Below are 20,875 nucleotides of genomic sequence, written 5' to 3' on the forward strand. Positions count from 1 at the left end.
TATTTCTTGTTTTGACACATATATTTTATCGGTTCTAAAAATAAATCGAAAAATAAACATCATGCAGTGGGAGGTGGTGCTTCGAGTGCTTTCACAGTTGCGCTTTATTTTATTTTATTGTAGCTGATTTGGGATTCGATCCAGGACTGTTGAGGTGTGTTGCTGTCGGTGTTTTCGGACGCTTTTTTTTTGGTTTTTTTTTTTAATTTCAATACATTCTCTTCTGGAACCCCTTATCTTATGGGACAATATCAAGTAAAGATTATAAGTACAGGGCTGGTAGCGAGTCACTTTTTTCAAGTCAGTCACTAAAAAGTCTCTTTTTTTTAAGGCCAAGTCACTAAAGTCACTTTTTCTTGAAATAAGTCACTATTTTCAACTTTTTTAGCGTTAATTTATTTCAAGATTGATTATTCTTTGCGTTGAGGCGTTTAATCGTCTTTCTCTATATACAGGATGTTTACTCATTTTTCTGGATAAAATTACCTGAGTTTTCCAAGCAAGTAAGTCTAAGATCTAAAAATATTCAATGTTTTGAAGTTTCGTATTCCATGTACAAGTTCAAGATATTGAAAAGATTCAAAGTGCCAGGATTAAGTAAGACAATAAATGATTTATTTCAAGTTCATAATTAACTTTATGAAAGATTAGAAATCTTCAATGCAGTCCCATTAACTGTACAACAATTGTAGGAACTTTGGAGAAGTTCTGAGGAATGAAAGGAAATGCTGAGAATATCAGTGAAGCTCTATAAACAAACTGCAGGAACATAAGGGAAGTTAAGGCCGGAACAAATCACAAGTTTTTTTCTTTTGTCACTCGATGCTCGCACCAGTCGAGGGGGGGGGGGGGGGGGTTTAAAAAATAACAAAAAAAAAAACATTTAAAATTCGTTTTACATTATATCTAAACCGTATATGGCAAACGCTAACATTTTTTCTTAGCCTCCGCTTTAGCCTTATACTTCTTTGAAGCCGTGATTTTTGACACTAAGGCCCCAAATGTTGACTTTATTATGTGTAACACTCGAGTTATCAACAAGATATTTCGCGCATAAGTTTTTGTATCCTTTCAAGAAAGAACATTGGTAATATTGTAGATGAATAGGATCAAAGCAATTGATTTTTAAGTATTGATAAATTCCGGATAAAACATCAAGAGGAATACCACAAACGTAACAGTTCTTATGAAAAAAACGATCTGTTTTCGATACTTCCTCCCTATCCAAATATAACTCAGTTTTCTCAACAATTGTTCGTGCTTCGAAAAATCTAACTAGACGGATTCAGGAAGTTCAAAGAAAGGAGCCAAAATCCATCTTGACTTAACATAAAAACCAAATTCTAATGAAAATACGAAGTTTTGTCAATTTAAACCTGGCTTTGGGTGTGCTTAAAAAAATAATCATCACATATAAATTCAGCAAGGTCAATTCTATAAAATCTAAGCATAACTTTCAAAGGACAGTATCAAAATCCAACGTAGCAGAAAAGGAAAACAAAAAAAAACCTTTTCGAATTACAAATCCGGTTCAACCTTCACGTATGGATTCAGCAAGGTCCATTCTAAAAAAATACAAGCCTATTTTTCAAAGATATGAGGCAAAATGCAATTTGGCAGAACCAAAAAACCAAACTTCTACGTACTTTTCAGAATTCAAACCCAGTTTTCTAAAAAAATTGTGCACGCTTCACCATGCATTACCATCACGTATGGATTCAGTTAAAATTTACCGTCACGTATGGATTCAGTAAAGTCCATTCTATAAAATTCAAGTCTATTTTCAAAGATCAGAGCCGAAATTCAACTTGGCAGAACAGAAAATCAAAGTTTTTATGAAAATACGTACTTTTGTGAATTACAACTCGGTATTCTCAAAAATTGAAGAAATTCAACCCTCACGTATGGATTCAGCAACTACTATTAAAATACAAGCCTATTTTTCAAAGATAGAAGCCAAAATTGAGTTAAAAAAACAGAAAAATTAATTTTTATGAAAATACCTTCTTTTGTGAATATTAACCAGGTTCGTCCTTCCGGTATTCAGCAAGTTCCATTCTATAAAATCCAAGCACAAATTTCAAAAGATTGAACCGAAATCCAACCTGGCTTCTAAAAAATCTAACATCACGTATGAACTCACAAAGGTCTATTCCATAACATCCAAGCCTGTTTTTCAAAGGACGGAGCCAAAATCCAACTTGGCTGATCAAGAAACCCAAATTTCTATAAAAATATGTACTTTTGTGGATGTAAACCCAGTTTTCTCAACAATTGTGCTTGCTTTAAAAAAAAATCAGATATGAACACACGAATCTACGTTAAAAGTTAGGTAAATCACTTCAGGAAAGCTCAGACTATCATTCAATATAATTCAATCACTCAACAGAAAAGTTTGGACTCCCTAAGGAAGGGTTTGAATCACTTCAGAAAAGGTTGGACACCATTTGGAAAATTTAAGCTCAAAAAATTGTCGGTTCACTTCGGAATACTTTCTACACTTTCACTAAGCAAGATTGTGTCCTTGCCAAATGCCAAAGCAGTTAACAAAAATCTGGAGCTCACTTAGGAAAATATCAAACCCGTTTTGACTAGTTTGGTTTCAGTTCGGAAAAAGTTAAATCAATGCAGGAAACCTTGGATTCAGTTAGGAAAAGGATTAATCAGCTAATGTTGCCTCACTTCAGAAAATGCGAAACCAATTCTTTAAAGATTGGATTTGGAATATGTTGTATCACTTCAGGATAGTTTTGACAACTTCAAAAAGGATTGAAAACATAACAGAAAAGTTTAAACTCAGTTAGAAAAATATTGATGATTTATTCGAAAGTTTAAACTCACTTCAAAAAAGTTCAGACTCAGTTTTGAATCTGCCTTGAAAAGTGTCACCTCAGTTAGGAATTTCCTGAATCGTTTCTGATTTGGTCTCACTTCTAAATTTTTTGAAAAGATTGGATTTAGCTCAGTTAGGAATTTCCTGAATCGTTTCTAATTTGGTCTCACTTCTAAAAATTTTAAACCAATTTTGAAAAGATTGGATTTAGCTCGGAAATTGTTGAACCACTGTAGAAAAGAAGTGAATCTTTAAGAATCATTTCAGAAGGTTTGTAAGTTAAGAAATGTAGATCGAATGTAAAAATCTGGCGACTACGGTGGGCTGGGCACATCGTAATGATGTCGGATAACGATCCACTGAAAATGGTTCTTAGTAGTGATCCGACTGGGACAAAATGAAGATGTGCGCAACGAACAAAAGGGATCGATCAGATTGAAGGTGGCTTACCTAGTGAGGTGCCAAACAAGATTAGGAATGATTTTCGATAAAACCTGTTTTCAACAACTGAAACCGGCTGTTCCGATTTAAAGGACCTGTTATGCCGTACGGGTCAAGTACCAATTTATGTGAAAATTCTTTGAAAGAACAAGGTAATTCAACAACAACAACAACATCAACAACAACAACAACATAATAAAATCTAGCAAAGCGAGTATCCATACCCAAATGAATTTGCGAAAAAGAAATATACACTGAAAGTTTTATTTTATTTCCCCCTTGGTGATATTCTAAAATTTTGAAGGCACACCCCCCCCCCCCCCCCGCCCCACCCATGCTTGATTATGTTCCGGCCTAACACGGTGAAATTATGGGAAACTTACTGGAAGCTGTAAGTACCTCAAAGCGGTTCTTTTAGCATCCGTGACTTTTCAGGAACTTTTATGAAGGTCCTAGAATTTCAGAGAAGTTCACAGGCGTGAAGCGAACTTGAGAAATATAGAAAACTTGAGGGGTATTGTGCAAATTTTTAAGAAGTTCTAAGCACCTCAGAAAAGCTAGATCTAGAGATCTTTGGGAATTTCAGATCTTAAGAGCAATTCCCGTAACTAAATCAATAATCGTAAATTTAGATAAATTCAAGATAGTTCCATGATGTGCAAGGAAATATTAGAAACCTTAAAGAAGTTTCGAAAAACTCAGTGAATCTCCAAAAACTTCAGAAAAGAGATAACTTCTGGAAATTTTATGAACATCCGGAAAACGTGAGAGTTTTTTAAGGGTGATGTTTCAAGAACTCAAAAAATGCGAAAATTTAGCTAAGTTGATTAGAGAACATCAACGAAGTTCCATTAATAAAAAAAAAAGCGAGAACTTTTAACAAGCAGCGATATCTTCAAAAAAATTCAGAGAACTAAATTTAGATATGCAGCGAAGTTCTGAGTGCTTCGAGGACGATCAGATAGCTTCAGAATAATCCCATTAACTTAAGCAAATTTGCAGCGACTTACAAGGAGTTTCGTGGAATTATAGGGTATTCCAAGAATTCTATGAATGATCCTTAAACGTCAGAAGCGTCAGAGAATTATGAATATATATCAGAAAATTTGCTGGATTATTTATAGAACTTCAGGTAAGCATAGATAAGTTCAGAGAAAATAAGCGAGTGTTAATAATGGCTATGATGCTTAAGGAACATTTTCGAAACTTCAAGGCAAGTTAATTGATTTCAGTAAAGTTGCGGGTTCTTAAAAATACTGATAAATTCTGGGCAGTCTAGAGAACTTTAAAGACATTCAGTAATCGTCTAGGCACCAGAAAAGTCTAGACTATTGAAGAAGTTTTAAATTAGTGTCGATAATTTAAGGGAAGTTTTATGAACTTCAGAACCTCATTGAAAATCTTAGAACTATATTAATTATTTCGTTCGAATTCCATGAAAATTGGGGGAGCACAAAAGTTCCAGAAGTTTAGAAAAAACTTCGAAAACTTTACAGAAGGACTTCTTCAGAAACATTACTTCATAGAAATCTATGGAGCTTAAGATGAGATCCGCGAACTTCAGGAAATTTTATGAACATTAGTAAATTGCGGGAGCATTTGAAAGAAGTTTAGTATTCTCCGAAAATTAGTTTCAGAGAATTAGTGGGGAATTTAAAGCAGTTCCCAGATTTTCAGACAACTTCAGAGACGTTAATAAGTTGTTTGAGGTCTTCGCATAAGTTCAGAAGTTCACTGAAGCTTAAACATTTGTAGGACGATTTAATTAAATTCAGCGCAGTACAATAAGCTTGATGAGAACTGCTATCACTTTAGAGAAGTTTTGAGAGTTTCAGAAAAAAAAACAGAGAACCTCAGAGCAGTTCCGTCAACATTAGAGAAGTCACATCCATTTTAAAGAAGTTTAGAGAACTTCAGTGAATTGAAGATCCATGATCGTTAAAACAATTGAGGAAACTTTAAGAAGCCCTATAAAGTTCCGAATTTGAGAAGAAGTATTGTGAGCATCAGGCTAGTTTATCAAACTACAAAAGAACTTCAAGGCAGTTTCATTAACTTCAGGAAAAAAATGAGAACTTTCAAGTGGTTCTGAAGACTTCAAAATAGTCCATTCCATGTTCAAAGGAGATTTCCTCAAAATCTCGATGAATCTATCGTCAGAATTAAATTTTCTTTCAGTTTTCCTCGGAATTACCTTGAAATTCTCCACAATTAGAAATCCTTTGGAAAGATTCTCCGAGTATTCATTGAATTCATTGAAATCTCACTCCTTCCCTTTGAATTCTACTTATATTGAAATTCTCATAAAAATTCATTGACTTTACTCCTCAGAAATTCCTTAGATTTCTTCTCATATTTTTTTTGGAAAACTCTCCTGAATTTATTTTCTGAACTCCTTTGAAGATGTTCTGGGGTTATTCTCACATTTAATTGTAATCCTCCTTTAAGAATTTTCAAAAAATGTCCAAGAACTTGTGCTCCGGATTCATTTTTCCCACAAACTTTATGAAATTATCCTCTGAATGCCATTGGAATTTTCCGGTGAAGTTCACAAGAGTTGTGCTCCTCAGAAATACCTAAGATTTTTCATTAAAATTTACTTTTAACTCAATTCAGGGTTTCTTTTTTTCGATCCGTCGATCTTGTTTTCCGTGCTGAGCACCAATGCTACCGACGTGCCAGGAAGGCAGCTCCCACACCTGGACCCTACCTATCGACCCATCAACTCATGAACCGGGGACCAACGGCTTTACTTCGCATCCGAAGGAAGGCGTGATCAGAGATGTTATGCCTCAGAACATCCCGGCGGCGCCGACTGGGATTGAACCCAGGCCTGCTGGGGTGAGAGGTAATCACGCTTACCACTACACCACCGACGCCGTTATTCAGGGTCTCTTGGAATTCTACTTAAAACTAAGGCTTCACATGAAATCTAAAATTCATAAGAAACAACCTCGAAAGCAGGTTGCATTTGATGTTTTTCTGAATGACTTTTTCCCAGAGCTCCCTTAGACTCATTCCTTAGAAATTATAATAAAATTCCTCGAGTCTTTAAAACTGTGAATGGAATTTGACTCAAGATTCTTGAAAATTTCTTGAAGTATAATAGCTTTTAATTCCAGAACTAGTTCAAATTTTTTTAGTAAATATGCATGTTCCAAAACCCAAAAAAAAAATATTAATTTTATTAAATTTTTTCGTAACTGAAGATTAATCCACTGGAATCTTTAAAGTTCAAAGTGTGAATGAAAATATTATTTTTTTTTAAATATTTTTTTTAAATTATTTGAGCCTTTTAGGTATTTTAAGGAAAAAAAAAATTTCCTGAAGATTCCCGGTTTTCCAGATTTTTGAAGCTAGTAGACTAATACCGTGGGTTTGGTTATAAACTTTCTATTGAATCTTTCGCTTTAAAAGTGCATATCGTGTTAATGAGATAATAATTGAATAAGTCTAAAACATCATATATTTATTTTATGTGGCTTCTCTTAGGTCACGTTTAATCACAATTTTTACAACTATAAGTCACTATTTGGTCACTTTTTTATTCAACATGGTCACTAAAAACACTATTTCTGACAGCAGTGATCGCTACCAGCCCTGTAAGTATGATTATAGTAAGCAGTATTTAGTTCGACTAAATACTGTTCAATAAGTACGATAACATCGTTGAAAATTATTTCAATAATTTGTACAGAACAATCATATAATGTGTATTTTATTGGGAGCAATATTAATCCTAACAACCATGTCACAACAAATGTTTGCTGTTGTATTCCTTAAAAGGCAAATCCATATGACTATTTAATGACTGGGATAGATCTGTCAACAATCTACAAACTTCAAAAATATAGCGGCGCCGGTGGTGTAGTGGTAAACGTGATTACCTCTCACCCCAGCAGGCCTGGGTTCAATCCCAGTCGGCGCCGCCGGGATGTTCTGATGCATAGCATCTCTGATCACGCCTTCCTTCGGAAGGGAAGTAAAGCCGTTGGTCCCCGGTTCATGAGTTGATGGGTCGATAGGTAGGGTCAGGGTGTGGGAGCTGCCTTGCTGGCGTCGGTAGCATTGGTGCTTAGCACGGAAAACAAGATCGATGGAAAACAAACCAAGGAAAAAAATCTTCAAAAATAGTCGGAAGCTATTCCAATGCGATATAAATGTTTTCCTATAATGCAAACTTAAATGAATGTCCAATAGTTTTTACATGTCTTTTTACACGCGACATATCAACAAATGTCAAAAATCGTTAAAAGCAACTCCAATCATATATACATGACTGTCATATAAGATATATCTTTAGTGAGCAATATTCATCACGAAAACAGGTTTGTTTTACTGGATTTTCTTAAAGTGCAAACTTATATGAATTTCCATTAGTTTCTAGATATCCGTTCCAACCCATGACATATCAATAGGGTTTCACTCAGAGGCGTCGCGTGCCTCATTTGTTTACCTGTGCACCTAGCTTTGTTCGCTATAGTTTACCACCACCATGAACTCGAGGGACATATTCTCAATTACTATATTAATCACTACCTAACGTAACATTTGAAGGGCCTATCATCTTGTGTAAACAAAACTTGTATGGCCCTTTTCGCGCTAACCGAAGCAGGAGGAATTGCAAAACCTAACTAATTCTCGTTTTTATCACAAGGCTAACTCTTTCGACTGAAGTGTAATGAAGAATATCCGTCAAACACTTCCGAAAACAATGTTTGATACAAAACCGTGTCAAAATCTAGAGAAAATTGATGTAGTCCCCTGGGTAGCAAACTTGAATTAATCAACTCTTTAGTCATCAAAACAACACTATCAGAATGAGCCAGGGGAAGCTCATAAGTTTTGACAGGCGCACGGCGCACCGGCGCAACCATCGGTAATTGAGAGATTTACAACTGTAAATAGAGTGAAAGCGAGCTTTTGCGCTCTCTTTCTCCATTACTCTCTTTGCCTGCAATCAGATATCCAAGTGCACTGCGAGAATTGCACACTTTAGGCACCCATACATCATAAATGTTCTTCTAATTTAAACTTACACATTCAAACCGGTCTGCAAGTATGATACACATCCAAAGCGTACCAGACCACTGTTTCCGTGTTGCTCCCGTTTGATGCGTGACTGCTGAAAATTTCAATTACAACTAGTGGTGCAAACCGCCATGTATCGTGGAAAATTTGTAGTATGTTTCAAGAGGTGATAGAAGGTCTGCTTGGCTTACATCAGGCATTTGACCATTCACAAACTTGCCACCCGCCACCCAAAAAATATCGCTTTTAGGTGCACTATTTGACGAGTTTTGTCATGGTAGTAATATCGACTATAAAATAGTGTATTCATGGTCATGGTCTGGAGCAGGCTTCCAAAAAGTACAGCCTCCTCGCGACAGTTGGTTTATACCTGAATTGACTGTTGCTTTGTGTGCTTTACTACCGCTTGCTACCGTACGTTCAGATCTGAATTCGAAGTGTATTGGTAACAGCGCACACACGAACGAATGAAAGCTGTATTAGAACAGTCGCATCTATACCCGCTTTGCTAAAATCATCGTGCTTGGAACGTAGTGAACCGAATGGGCTGTATTTATGCATTTCTTTATGACCAGGTTCTCAATGTTTCTGTCGTCATAACAGCCTTCACAAACCGACGACATCCCTCAGCTTACCCAAGTGGCTGTCACAAAAAGGCTGTCACGAGACATTATATACAATTGATATACGGCAGTGGAGTATAGAAGAAACCCAGAAGAATGATCCCGAACAGATATGTCGGCCCGATGTCGGATCAATGTAAGGTCAATTTATGGTCGACATCGGCCAAATGTCGGGTCGATGTCGGGTCAATTCTGTGTTTATATCGGGTCAATGTCGGGCCAACATCGGGTTGGGGTTTGGTAGAAGTCAGGTTGGTGTCGGGTAGGCTTATATTTTTCGCCGGAGACCGTGCGTTTTAAAAAAAAATATCGGATGAAAATTTTGCAATGGGCAGCACGAACGTGATAGCAACCGAATGAGCTCCGGCGCCACACTGGTAGTGTAGTAGCAGTCTTACGACACACAAACAAAATTTCAAAGACAGCAGCAACGAATCGGCAGTTTGACGGACTGCTTGTTGTATGTACGAGGAAAGTTACGAATGACCATCCGAGGCTGTCATAGCCGAACGAACAAAATACATGACTAAGAACAAGCTGTCGTGAGCAGCACAAGACGGCAACGTTGCATGTCGTATAACAGCCTCACTGTGGGCTGTCGCTTATAGCTCAATCTCAAGGCTGTCGTAGGGAAAAGAAAGCGACAGCCGTTGGAATACTGTCATGAGGCGGTACTTTTGGTATGCCTGGTCTGGAGTAAAGAAGTACATACAGCTATAATGGGACCATCAAATCTATAAAAATCTGAACGCATTTTTTTATTAAATTATTTACACCTGTGTCACGCACAGGTTGCACATGTGGACGCGACGCCACTGGTTTCACTATAAAATATATTAGACAATATTCATATACATCTTACCCATCGCTAACCACGTCCGAAGCAGGGGAATGTCATGTACTAAGTATGTGAAATTACGATAGAAATCATTCCATATCGCAGTCATAGTTTTCAAGTGATAATCCAATGGATTCTATCAATCATCACATAGAATGAATAAATCTTCTGACATCCTGGAAAAAAAAACATACAATTACCATACAATAAAATACAATTACAAGGAAATCTATTGCCAACAATCGATCTTATTGTGCGTATATAGATGTACAATAGACAATAGATGTAATAGATGTACAATACGTCCCATATAGCAAGAGTTTTCAACATTAGAACAACACTACAATTAATGGTAAACGGCTCAAGTTTGTTCGGGAAAAAGTGATATTTCTTATGGTTAATATACATAACGACCCCCTTGTTTTATTGTGTATTCCCCCATTTACCATAGATTCTATTGTAGAAACAATACATTCTAATGTAATTTTATCGTTGTGGAGAATACGATTAAACTCTATTGTATGGTTACAGTACATTTAATTGTACCTCTACGGTTCTTTTTTTGCGGGATTGCTATGTTATAAGAAGGATCCAATAAACCATACATGTCGATTTGTTTCAGTGTACGAGAACAGACCAAATATTATTACCTACACGGAGAAAAAAATGCTACCCAAAATTTGAGTTATTTTTACTTAATTTTGAGTTGAGCCTCTCGCTTGCACTCGTTATTGTTGTCAAAAAAGAAATGAGTAAATTGAATATTCTCAAATTTACGTGAATTAAACTTAATTTGGGTAGAATATACTTAAGAGTGAGTAATTTTTTTGTTGGTGATCAATTGAAACTACTGTACAGGGTGTTTGGTTCTGGGTTTTACATATTTTCAGAATAGATAGAGCTCCTAAAGTTATGAAAAAATCCCCATGAAACATATGGTCATAGGTTGAGTTATTCAACATTCTATGTTTTCTTTTATTTCCAACTTTGGATAGCTATATATTTTTAATCTTAATGTGGTTTTCTGATTTCAACATACCAAATGAAAGATTAAATTGTTAGCTATCAATGCTCTTAAAAAAAGAACTCGATTAAAGTTAATTATCATACATTAAAATTGAAAAGTATGTTGAAAGTACCAAAAAACTGGTGAAATATATGGTAATGAAAATTTTCAACTTAAAAACACTAAAATGTACGAAATTACACCAGTTTTTTTTGTACTTTCAACATACTTTTCAATTTTAATGTATGATAATTAACTTTAATCGAGTTCTTTTCTTAAGAGCGTTGATAGCTAACACTTTAATCTTTCATTTGGTATGTTTAAATCAGAAATCAGTTAATTTAGTTGTTCTACAGAACATTCTCGAAGCAGTTCCCTAGATTTGTGCTTTTGGTAGTAACCTAGTAGGCTTTACGATTTCCTCATAATTATTGATTTAAAACAGTCATAACAACTTGCGCCCTCCCCTTGGCTAGTTTTTTAACCTGGACGTTGGTGGGCGGGCCTAATCTTATGCTTCATAGTGGAGCGTTGGAGACGGTTGGTTTAGGTCCGGCATCGTTGGCTCATGCCGTGACAGAATAGCGTCATGAGCATGCGATGAGGATTACTGAGCTTCCCCTCTCTGATGAACCATTGCATAAGAGAACCAAAGTTCTAGCCTGAAGTGATAGTATCACACTTGTTACTCCTTTATTTGAAAGCCGCGTTGTAGTACGCTTACGTATAGACACTGACGTTGGGTGCGATACTGGCGGGTTTTGCCGCAAATCACTCTTATTTTATTTATTTTTACGCAGATAGATTATTTTGGGTTTGCAAGGGAATACTAATGAAATATTTCAGAAAGTGCCCAACAGTGATCCTTCTACTTGCGTGACAAGCTTTCGTTGTTGTTTTCATTGAGATATTACTCAGGAAACAATGTTAAACACCATTTTTGTACATGGTATTGCAATTAATCTTATATGTGCTTCATTTTGATTTGGGATAAGTGTTTGAACTATGGCTCGGGATTTCCACTGTGGCGTGCTTCTATTGTGACATAACCATCCGTATTTTTGTGGTGCGACATAGTGGAAACGTGTGAAACGTTGAAGCATATACCCTGTGTAATTTAGAAATCGGCTAGGAAACTAACTTCAAAGTGAAGCATTTGAGTCACTTGAAGGTGTCACCAGGGACGAACATATATATATTAAATATAGGTCAAAGTCAAAAACAACTTGAAACACGTTAAATTTTGGATTACATTCACAAGTGCAGGTACTTAATAAAGCATGGTAGGTAGATTAGAGATTTCAATTATTTATTAAATTAGACTAGAGATATCATAATCATCAAACGAACTTAAATAAGAAAATTTAGACAGCCTAGTAGCATTAAGTGGATTAACAGAAGAGTTAGGATGCGGAGGGTCCGCTTAGGGAGGCAACTAGCCTTTAAAGCAACTGGCAACTAGCCTTTTCATGTATTGTCTGTTTGTTTTGATTATTGCTTTAAAATATCAATTTGGTATATATGTGAAAGGATGAATCAGTGGGAGATGGATTTTCGGTTTCTTTACATTTAGCATCACTATGTGTCATTTCCTCAAAACCCCCCAATAACCGGCCTCTTCAATCCCTTCCTTTTCCCATGGCGTTCAAGTGGTCCGCATAGACTATTCAGCCATTACCCGTCCTTTATCCCCGGCTTTGGATTGACTTGCGCTCCCATTGCCCCACCAAACGCTGCAAAATGAAAATGAAAATGAAATGAAAACAGTCATAAAAACTTGTAACGTTTTCTTAAAATGCGCTATGGTCACCCTATAAGTTCGTACGTTTGGTTGAAAACATGAAAATTTGGTAGAATGTTATTGTAAATGTTGAGCAAATATCCAACATCTGTTTTAATCAAAAAAAAAGAACTCCGTTGTCATTTCACCGATCGAGAAAATAATTAAAAAAAAAAACACTATATCCACTTGTTCACATTTTCCTTTCCTTTTTGAACCTGCCTATCCACCCAGTGGCATTACGCTCTAAACACATCTGTGTGGGTGCGGTGCGTACTGTTGCAGAGCCTCACTATCCAATTGCCGAAAGTGCCGAAATAAGTGACCACCATCGCACCACCACGAAGCAATGTGGCACGCGTCTTGGCATGCCATTGACAGCGCAACGGAGCGACTTAGCCATTAGTCATTCATGAGACGATCGGATTCACCGCACGCACCTCACACGTTGTCCTTGAGAAAGCTGCCTCTGCGAGCGATTGGCAAATAGTTTGTGTACCATGTACCTATTCTCGATTCGGTTGAAATGTATTTTTAACTTAAACTAACTTTTGCCTTTACTTTCTGTGTCCAATTTGCAGTTTCGAAGAATCAACCGAAAGCGCTCACCAGAGCTGGCGAAGTACGACCGTCGGACCGGCGGTTGTAGCGACGAGTACCTGTTCTACGGCGGCGGCGGCAGCGACTGTCAGTGTTGCCAGTAGCTGTAACAATAGTAATTGTAGTGCTTCAACGAACAGTAACAGCGGTGGGGCTTCTATAGTGAGTGGTAGTAGTGTGAATAGTGGTACAGGTACAAGTGGCAAGAAACGTGCGAAACGTGACCCGACGACCTCGGTGGTTAATGCTGGAGGTACCGCCAGCAGCAGTGCTAGCAGCGGTGATAGCAATAGCAAAATGGGTGTAGAAGCGGCTGCCGTTAATCATCAGCTTCATCATCACAACAACCATGGTCATTATTTCGGTGCTGGCAATGACTACGGATCGCTCAAAGGTGAGTCTTAGATCGGTTGTCTCAAACCAAGTAAAAGAGGATTTCAACATTTGCTGATTCAATCAAATTGGAAATTGGTCCATGGGTGATAAAGGCTCTGTTGAAAGAGTAATTTTAAATTTCAAAAACACATCAACTAATAATACCTACTTCGATAGCTGCGCAAAAATTATAGTCAATATAGCACGCACGGGTTGTAAAACATTGTTGCGCACCCATCTACCAACCGGTCACCAATTACATCATGTGGAGTGGATTCATCCACCGTACACCGGTGCTGCAGCGTTGCGGCAAAGCCGAGAGTAAAAGTGCAGCCTCTAGTTTTTAGTAACTACAACTAAGCTTAGCTTATAAATCTTACGTGTGGGTGCGCACGTTCACCCATCGACGGAATCATAGTCTGGTCATGCTAGACTAGAGACCAGGCGTGAAGCTCAACTGCATCAAGCATGAGATGGCTAGTGTGCGTTAGAGTCGTCCACTGCTTCTAACGGAGGCACTGTGTCACGATTAAATTGGTACCCTAATGCCGGCGGTTGGCATTCGAGCAATGACGTGCTGGGGCAGGGGCAGAGCTCACGAAGTTTGCTGATCTATTAGGATCGCTAAAAATAATAACATTTTGAGAAACCTGAAACTACTGGATCTTCGAAAGGGAGTCAAAAGAGTTCCATTATAGGGGATTCCAAATAATTCCCAAATCTTTTTTGATGAAGCTCGGACAGATTCGGCAGATGCTGGGACTGTTTTGTAAGGAAGTACTGGGGTACCGTAAACCGGGGTGTCTTTGATAATGCGGGTAACTTTGATAGTAGAAAATAATGATTAAATTTACTCTCTGTACTATTTCCGAACTGGAAACATTGTTTCCATTTTGTAGCCTGGGGTATTACCTTTTATTGAATCGAATAAAGTTTAATATATTTTCCAAATATTTGAAAAAAAAATTCTTGTTTTTCGCCTGAAACAATCACTTATTAAATGTATTTCCGATATAGCCCGTACAAATTCAATGCTTATGATGTTTTTGGTTATATAATCATTCGAAGTTTCTTATTTCTTGAACTAAATTGTTTGAGATTTACGCATGTTTTTCTACATTCATCGAGTATTATCAAAGTAACCCCAAAACAAAAAAAGTGATATAAGAGAGAGAGAGAGAGAGAGAGAGAGAGAGAGAGAGAGAGAGAGAGAGAGAGAGAGAGAGAGAGAGAGAGAGAGAGAGAGAGAGAGAGAGAGAGAGAGAGAGAGAGAGAGAGAGAGAGAAGGATTATTAATTTCCATTTAATTCCACTACCTTATTTGCTTGTCCTTGACAGATACGCGTATTTCGTGTACAATGTGCAGACTTCTTCAGTGGCTTGAACTAATACTCGACTTAGTACAAGACACTGAAGAAGTCTGCATATTGTAGACGAAATACGCGTATCTGTCAAGGATAAGCAAATAAGGTAGTGGAATTAAATGGAAACTTCTAATCCTTCTCTCTCGTTTTATACAGGTATTCCACTAAGACGCCCACATTCATCAGGAAAAAAGTTATGTTCGGGCACAGATCTAAAAAAATGTGCATCTAGAACACTAAGTTGAGAGCACGCAATAAGCTAATATGCAATAAGCAATAAGCTTGAAATGCGAAGAAGAAGAAGAAGTTACTCATGTATACGTTTCAAATTTAACCCATTATGCAGGGCTAATAGCGGGTCATCTTTTAGTGACTTTGTCACTTTTTTTAAGGTGGTTACTAAAAAGTCCCTATTTTCGACAAAAAGTCACTAAAGTCACTTTTTTCGCCATTCCCGCTTGAATTGCAACGTAAAATTCGTTAAAATATTGTTACAGTACTACAGTATGCTAAAATGCCGGAAATTCGATGTCACCGGGATAAACTCATGAACTTCGATGCCAAAATGTGCTTCTTCCTGTCTTTAAAAAATCTCAAGACCCTTGGAACATACTAGATTTTCAGGATACAGTTACTTTGTACAACTATTAAAAGAACTTTTTTTCCAAAGCAGTTTTGAACAGATTTTAGAATAGATTCTAGAGATAACTTCAGACAAAAAGTTCTAGGGATTTTTTGGGATTAACTATACGAGGGATATGACTAGAGCTCGAAGTCAATTGTGTGAGATCAGTGTTTTTTTTAGTAGCCCTGTGAACACTTTCTTGGGTACAACTTGGACTAGGAACAGAAAGCATTTCCAGATAATTTTAAGGAGAACTCCATGTGAATTTTCAGTAGATCTTAGAGGACAACTCCAAGACAACTCAGAGGCGAACTGCATGGAAATTTCTAAGGAGGTGAAATCTTAAAAAAAGTTTATAATTCAAAGAGAATTTAAGGACGAATTTCAGGATTTTCTTAGTGTTCTGCAGATAATTTCTGCACTGTTATTAATAAAATTCAAGGCACTTCCAGAGATAAACTCGAATTTATTTTTGAAGAACTCTATGAAAAGAAATTATTTTGAAAGAAATAAGGGATATGGATGTAATGTCGGCCTGAATGCCCCTAATTTGGGCCAATACATAAATTCAGCATTAAATACAGCAAGTTGGAATAAAAATTGTTACCCATAACCAGGGCTGGTAGCGAGTACCTTTTTAGTGACTTGGTCACTTTTTTCAAGCCAGTCACTAAAAAGTCTCCTTTTATAAGGCCAAGTCACTAAAGCTACTTTTTCTTGTAAACAGTCTCTATTTTAAACTTTTTTTAACGTGCATTTAGTTCAAGATTGATCATTCTGCTTGCAGTGTGTAGGAAAGGCCTACATTTTGTTCTAATTTTTGAAAAGTTTGAAGTTGACGACCTTGTATAGAGTTTTTTTTTACGTTTAATCGTCTTTCTCTATCTACAGGGTGTCCACTCATTTGGCTGAATATAGTTCCCTCAGTTTTCCTAGATTTTCCATAACTTTGGCGGATAATTTCCAGATATCTAATAAAAATGCTATTTATGAATTGCGTTAAAAATATGATTTTTTTTGTAAAACAACAACAATTAACGCAAACGTTTTTAAGACATGACAATCAGTTTTAAAGAAACAGCTTTACTTCATTTTAGTAAGTCTCAGATCACAACATTTTTAATTTCTTGAAGTTTCGTACTAGGAAAAGTTTTATTTATCTCAGAAAAACTAGATCTAGAGATCATGGGGAATTCCAGAGATCTTAAGCGTAAGTCCCCGAAATTTTAGCCCAAACTATTGGATTGGCTAAAAAATCTATAACCGTGAGTTTAGACAAATTCAGAATAATTCCATGATGTGCTGAAATAAAATCGAGAAACCTTAAGATGTTCCGATAGATTCAGTACAGAGACCTTCAGAAAATTTATGAAAACTTCAGAAATATTTCAGAAATTTCACAGAAATCCAGAGAATTCCATGGAAGTTTAAAGGTGTTCGAGAGGAGTTTCTTGGTATTCTGGGATGTTCCGAGAATTCTATGATTGATCTGAAAACTGGAGAAGATTCAGGGAATTATAAATATGTAAACATTTGATAAATTTAGAGAAATTAAGGTAAACATTGAAAACTTCAGGGCTAGACATTCCAGGGAAAATTAGTGATTTAAGGCAAAGCTCCGTGAGCGTTTATATACTTTATAAAACTTAAAGAAAATTGTAGAACTCAAAAGCATTTCAATCAATTCCAGTAAATTTTGGGTTTTTTCAACAAAATACTAAGATATTCAGGGCAGTCTAGAGAATTTTAAGAAAATTGAGGAATATTATGGCCAGTTTTCAAAGCATCAGGAAACTTTAGACTATTGAAGAAGCTATGAATTAGTTTCGAAAATTGACAAATCTTGAGAACTTCAATGAAAATCATAGAACTTTAGAGATGTTAAGAAAATTATTGAGGTTTTCACATAAGACCAGAAGTTCACGGAAGCTTAAATATTTTTAGAATTAAGTTCAATTAAATTCAGGATAGTGCACAAGCTTCATGAGAGCTGTAAACACTTTAGAGAAGTTTAGAGAACTTTATAAAAGACATTGATCTCGCTAAAATGCTAAAAAATAACTTCAAGAAAGAACAGACATCCTCAGAGCAGAGATATTCCAAAGCAGCAAAATTACATAATTTTAAAGAAATTTAGAGAATTTCTGTGAATTTATAAAACTTTCGAGAAGATTCATGATCATTAGGAAAATTGTGGAAACTTTAGGAAGTCCGAACAAGTTTAGAGATGTTAAAAACAATGGCTAGTTTCTCAAACTACAAAAGAACTTCAGGAATATTTTGAGAACTTTCAAGTTGTTCTGAAGGCCTCCATTACACATTCAACGGAGATTTCGCATTAAAATTCGCTTGGAGTTCGCATCATCATTCGCTCGTATTCTCCCGAAACTCTCATCGAATTATTTCAGAAATTCACTTGGAACGTTTGTCTGAATTCTCTAAAAAATATCATAGGAATATAGTTAGAATACTTCTCGAAACTATGCTTTTAATTTTTCTAGGAACTGCCTTCAAATTCACCTCAGTAAGAAATCCTATGAAAAGCTTCTCAGAATTTGTATTGAATTCTTTTCAGATTTCTTTTTTAATCTCACTCCTTACCTTGGAATTCTACTCCTACTTGATACTTGATACTTGAAAGCTGCCTAAGAATTAAATTTCATTTCTCCTTACAAATTCCTTAGATTTCTCTCCTTAATTTGTTTGGAAATCTCTCCTGGAATTATTTTTCGAATTTTTTTGAAGATCTCCTGGAGTTATTCTCAGATTTAATTGTAATTCTCCTTTTAGCATCTCCTTACCCCCTTAGTGTTCACCAAAAAATTACGAGGACTTATGCTCCGATTTCAAATGTGTGAATGAAAATAACTAGGAATATTGAATGTTTTTTTTTTAAATACATTCTTTTCTTTGGAAATTAAATTTCCTGAGTAATGAAAAGATTCCCTGAGACTTCCAGGTATTTTCAGGAGAAATAAAATTCCCGATTTTCAGGATATTCCAGGCAGTAGACACTTGGAAGTTGAATCAAAAACTTTCTATTGAATCTTTCCTTTTTAAGGTTCCTATCGTACATATATAAGTGTTTACGAGATTTGTCTAAATCATCAAACATTTATTTGGTATGCCATCAGAACGAGTAATTTTCTTCCCTTATGTCACTTTTTAGTCTCTTTTTTACAACTATTAGTCACTATTTGGTCACTTATTTCTTCAACATGGTCACTAAAATCACTATTGTTGACAGCATTGATCGCTACCAGCCCTGCATTATGTGCACCTTTGTGAATTTTAAAACCTAAGGGTACCTCGTTTTTAGCGTGTGTATTTTGTGTTCATGATTAATATTCCGGTCACAACTCTGAATTCATTCTGATAAGATGTCTTTAATAGGTTTAAAAAAAAACCGCGGAGCACTAGAATCAGTTTCGTAAATTGACCACTCATTCGATGGACCATCCCGTGATCGCTAGGATCCATATTCCAGTCATAACTTCGAATTCATTCTGATACGACGTCTATGAGCTGTTTCTATAAAACCCAAATGGTCTAGGATCAGTTTAATTAACTAACCACTTTTACTGATGTTCCGGATCTTCCGGTGGACCATCCCGTGGTGTCTAGCGTCCATATTCTGGTCACTCCGAAAGAGATAAACTAGCCTAAGGCTAAAAATCTCTTTAATAAAGCTTAAAAAAAAAAATGGCCACTCCGAATTCATTATGATAAGACGTTTATGAGTGGATTCGAAAAATAAGTAGAGGTCGATGATCATTTTCATGAATTGACCACTTTTATGGATGTTTCGGATCTTCTAGTGGACCATCCTGTGGTCCCCAGCGTTCATTTTCAAGTCAGATCTCCGAATTCATTCTGATAAGCCGTCTACGAGTGGTTTTGAAAAAGAAGCCGTGTAGATTTCTTCACGGTTTAATGAATTGACCACCTTTACGGATGTTCCGGATCTTCCGATGGACCATTACGTGGCCCCCTAAGTCCGTAATCAGATCACAACTCCGAGTTCATTCTGATAAGACGTATCTGAGCGGTTTAAAAAAAAAGAACGTGGAGGTCGAGGATCAGTTTTAGAATTGACCACTTTTATGGATCCCCAGGGTCCATATTCCGGTCACGTCTCTGAATTCATTCTGATAAGCGGTAGATGAATTTACCACTTTTGAAGATGTTCCGGATCTTCCGGTGGACCATTACGTGGTCCCCTAAGTCCATATTCAGGTCACAAATCCAAATTAATTCTGATAAGCTGGGGAGCTAGCTGGGAGGCTAACATTGTCTTCCCTAGAACCTCTTCCTCTCAAGTATTTCGTCTTCGATGCGTTGATGGCAAGTCCAATCCGCCTAGCTTCAACCTTCAGTCTGGATGTACGTTTCCGCCATCGTCTCAAAGTTCCGTGCCATGATGTTGATGTCATCGGCGAAGCCAAGAAGTGCATTCAGTTAAAAAAAATATTAACAAATTGGCTCTAGGATCCACAGTACTTGTTTGAAAAAATTAATTGTTGTAAAAAACATTTAGAATATACTTCAAAAAACTATCAAAGTTACCCTGTCTTACGGTATCCCAGATACATGTATGTAGAATCTCTGGAGAAAGTTTTGTTCAACTGTAGAATAAATTTATGGGGAATTCTAAAACAGGATTCTGAAGACAAACCTGGAATTCTGGGAATCTTCAGGGAATTGATTTTTTTTTCTGGAATCAGCTGAAATTTTCTGAAATTTCATCATCACACGGGGAATTTCCAAATTCTTATAAATTCTTATTCTTGGGTTCAATCTCAGTCGGCGTCGCCGGGATTTTCTAAGGCATATACAATCTCTGATCACGCCTTCCTTGGGAAAGGAAGTAAAGCTGTTGGTCCCCCGGCCATGAGTTGATGGGTAGGGTCCAGGTATGGGAGCTGCCTTGGTAGTTAGCACGAAAAACAAGATCGACGGAAAACAAATCAAGGAAAAAAATATATCAATATTTTGACAGCATTTCAAGCAGTGGCGTCCCGTAACCTCACTTTGACATGTTCAACAACTTTGAAAACTCTATTTACGGTCATGTTTACATTCAAATCAGTTTCAAAAGGCTCAGAGTCTTCTAGTTTACAGCTTTGTAGGCACTGGAACCAATATTGTTTTTTTTTTGTGTTTTGAGAGTTGTTGAACAGGTAGATTGAGGTTAGGGTGACGTCACTGATTTCAAGAGGAGATTACTTAAGTAATGCTGAGAGAATTTCTGTGGTAAGTTATTTGTGGAATTCTCGCGTCACTTTTCAAAAGGTCCTAAGTAACAAATGTAAACAAATCGAGCTAAGCGATACAAACTATTGCTCTTCTATCATTGTAT

The 20,875-nt window shown here is 36.6% G+C and overlaps 1 protein-coding gene across 1 annotated transcript in view; it reads left to right on the top strand.

The window, feature by feature from the left end:
- LOC135702523 (uncharacterized) overlaps positions 1-20,875 on the top strand; it is a 152,069-nt gene that overhangs the window by 37,571 nt on the left and 93,623 nt on the right. Inside the window, exon 3 of the mRNA XM_065223600.1 lies at positions 13,134-13,546. Within this exon, the coding sequence (XP_065079672.1) occupies positions 13,450-13,546 (97 nt within the window). The 5' untranslated portion in view covers positions 13,134-13,449. The remainder of the gene's footprint in view (positions 1-13,133; positions 13,547-20,875) is intronic.

Source organism: Ochlerotatus camptorhynchus, unplaced genomic scaffold, assembly GCF_037179485.1.
Source record: "Ochlerotatus camptorhynchus isolate MF236.1 unplaced genomic scaffold, CSIRO-AGI_Acam_v1.1 ptg000193l, whole genome shotgun sequence".
In the NCBI taxonomy this organism is placed as follows: domain Eukaryota; kingdom Metazoa; phylum Arthropoda; class Insecta; order Diptera; family Culicidae; genus Ochlerotatus; species Ochlerotatus camptorhynchus.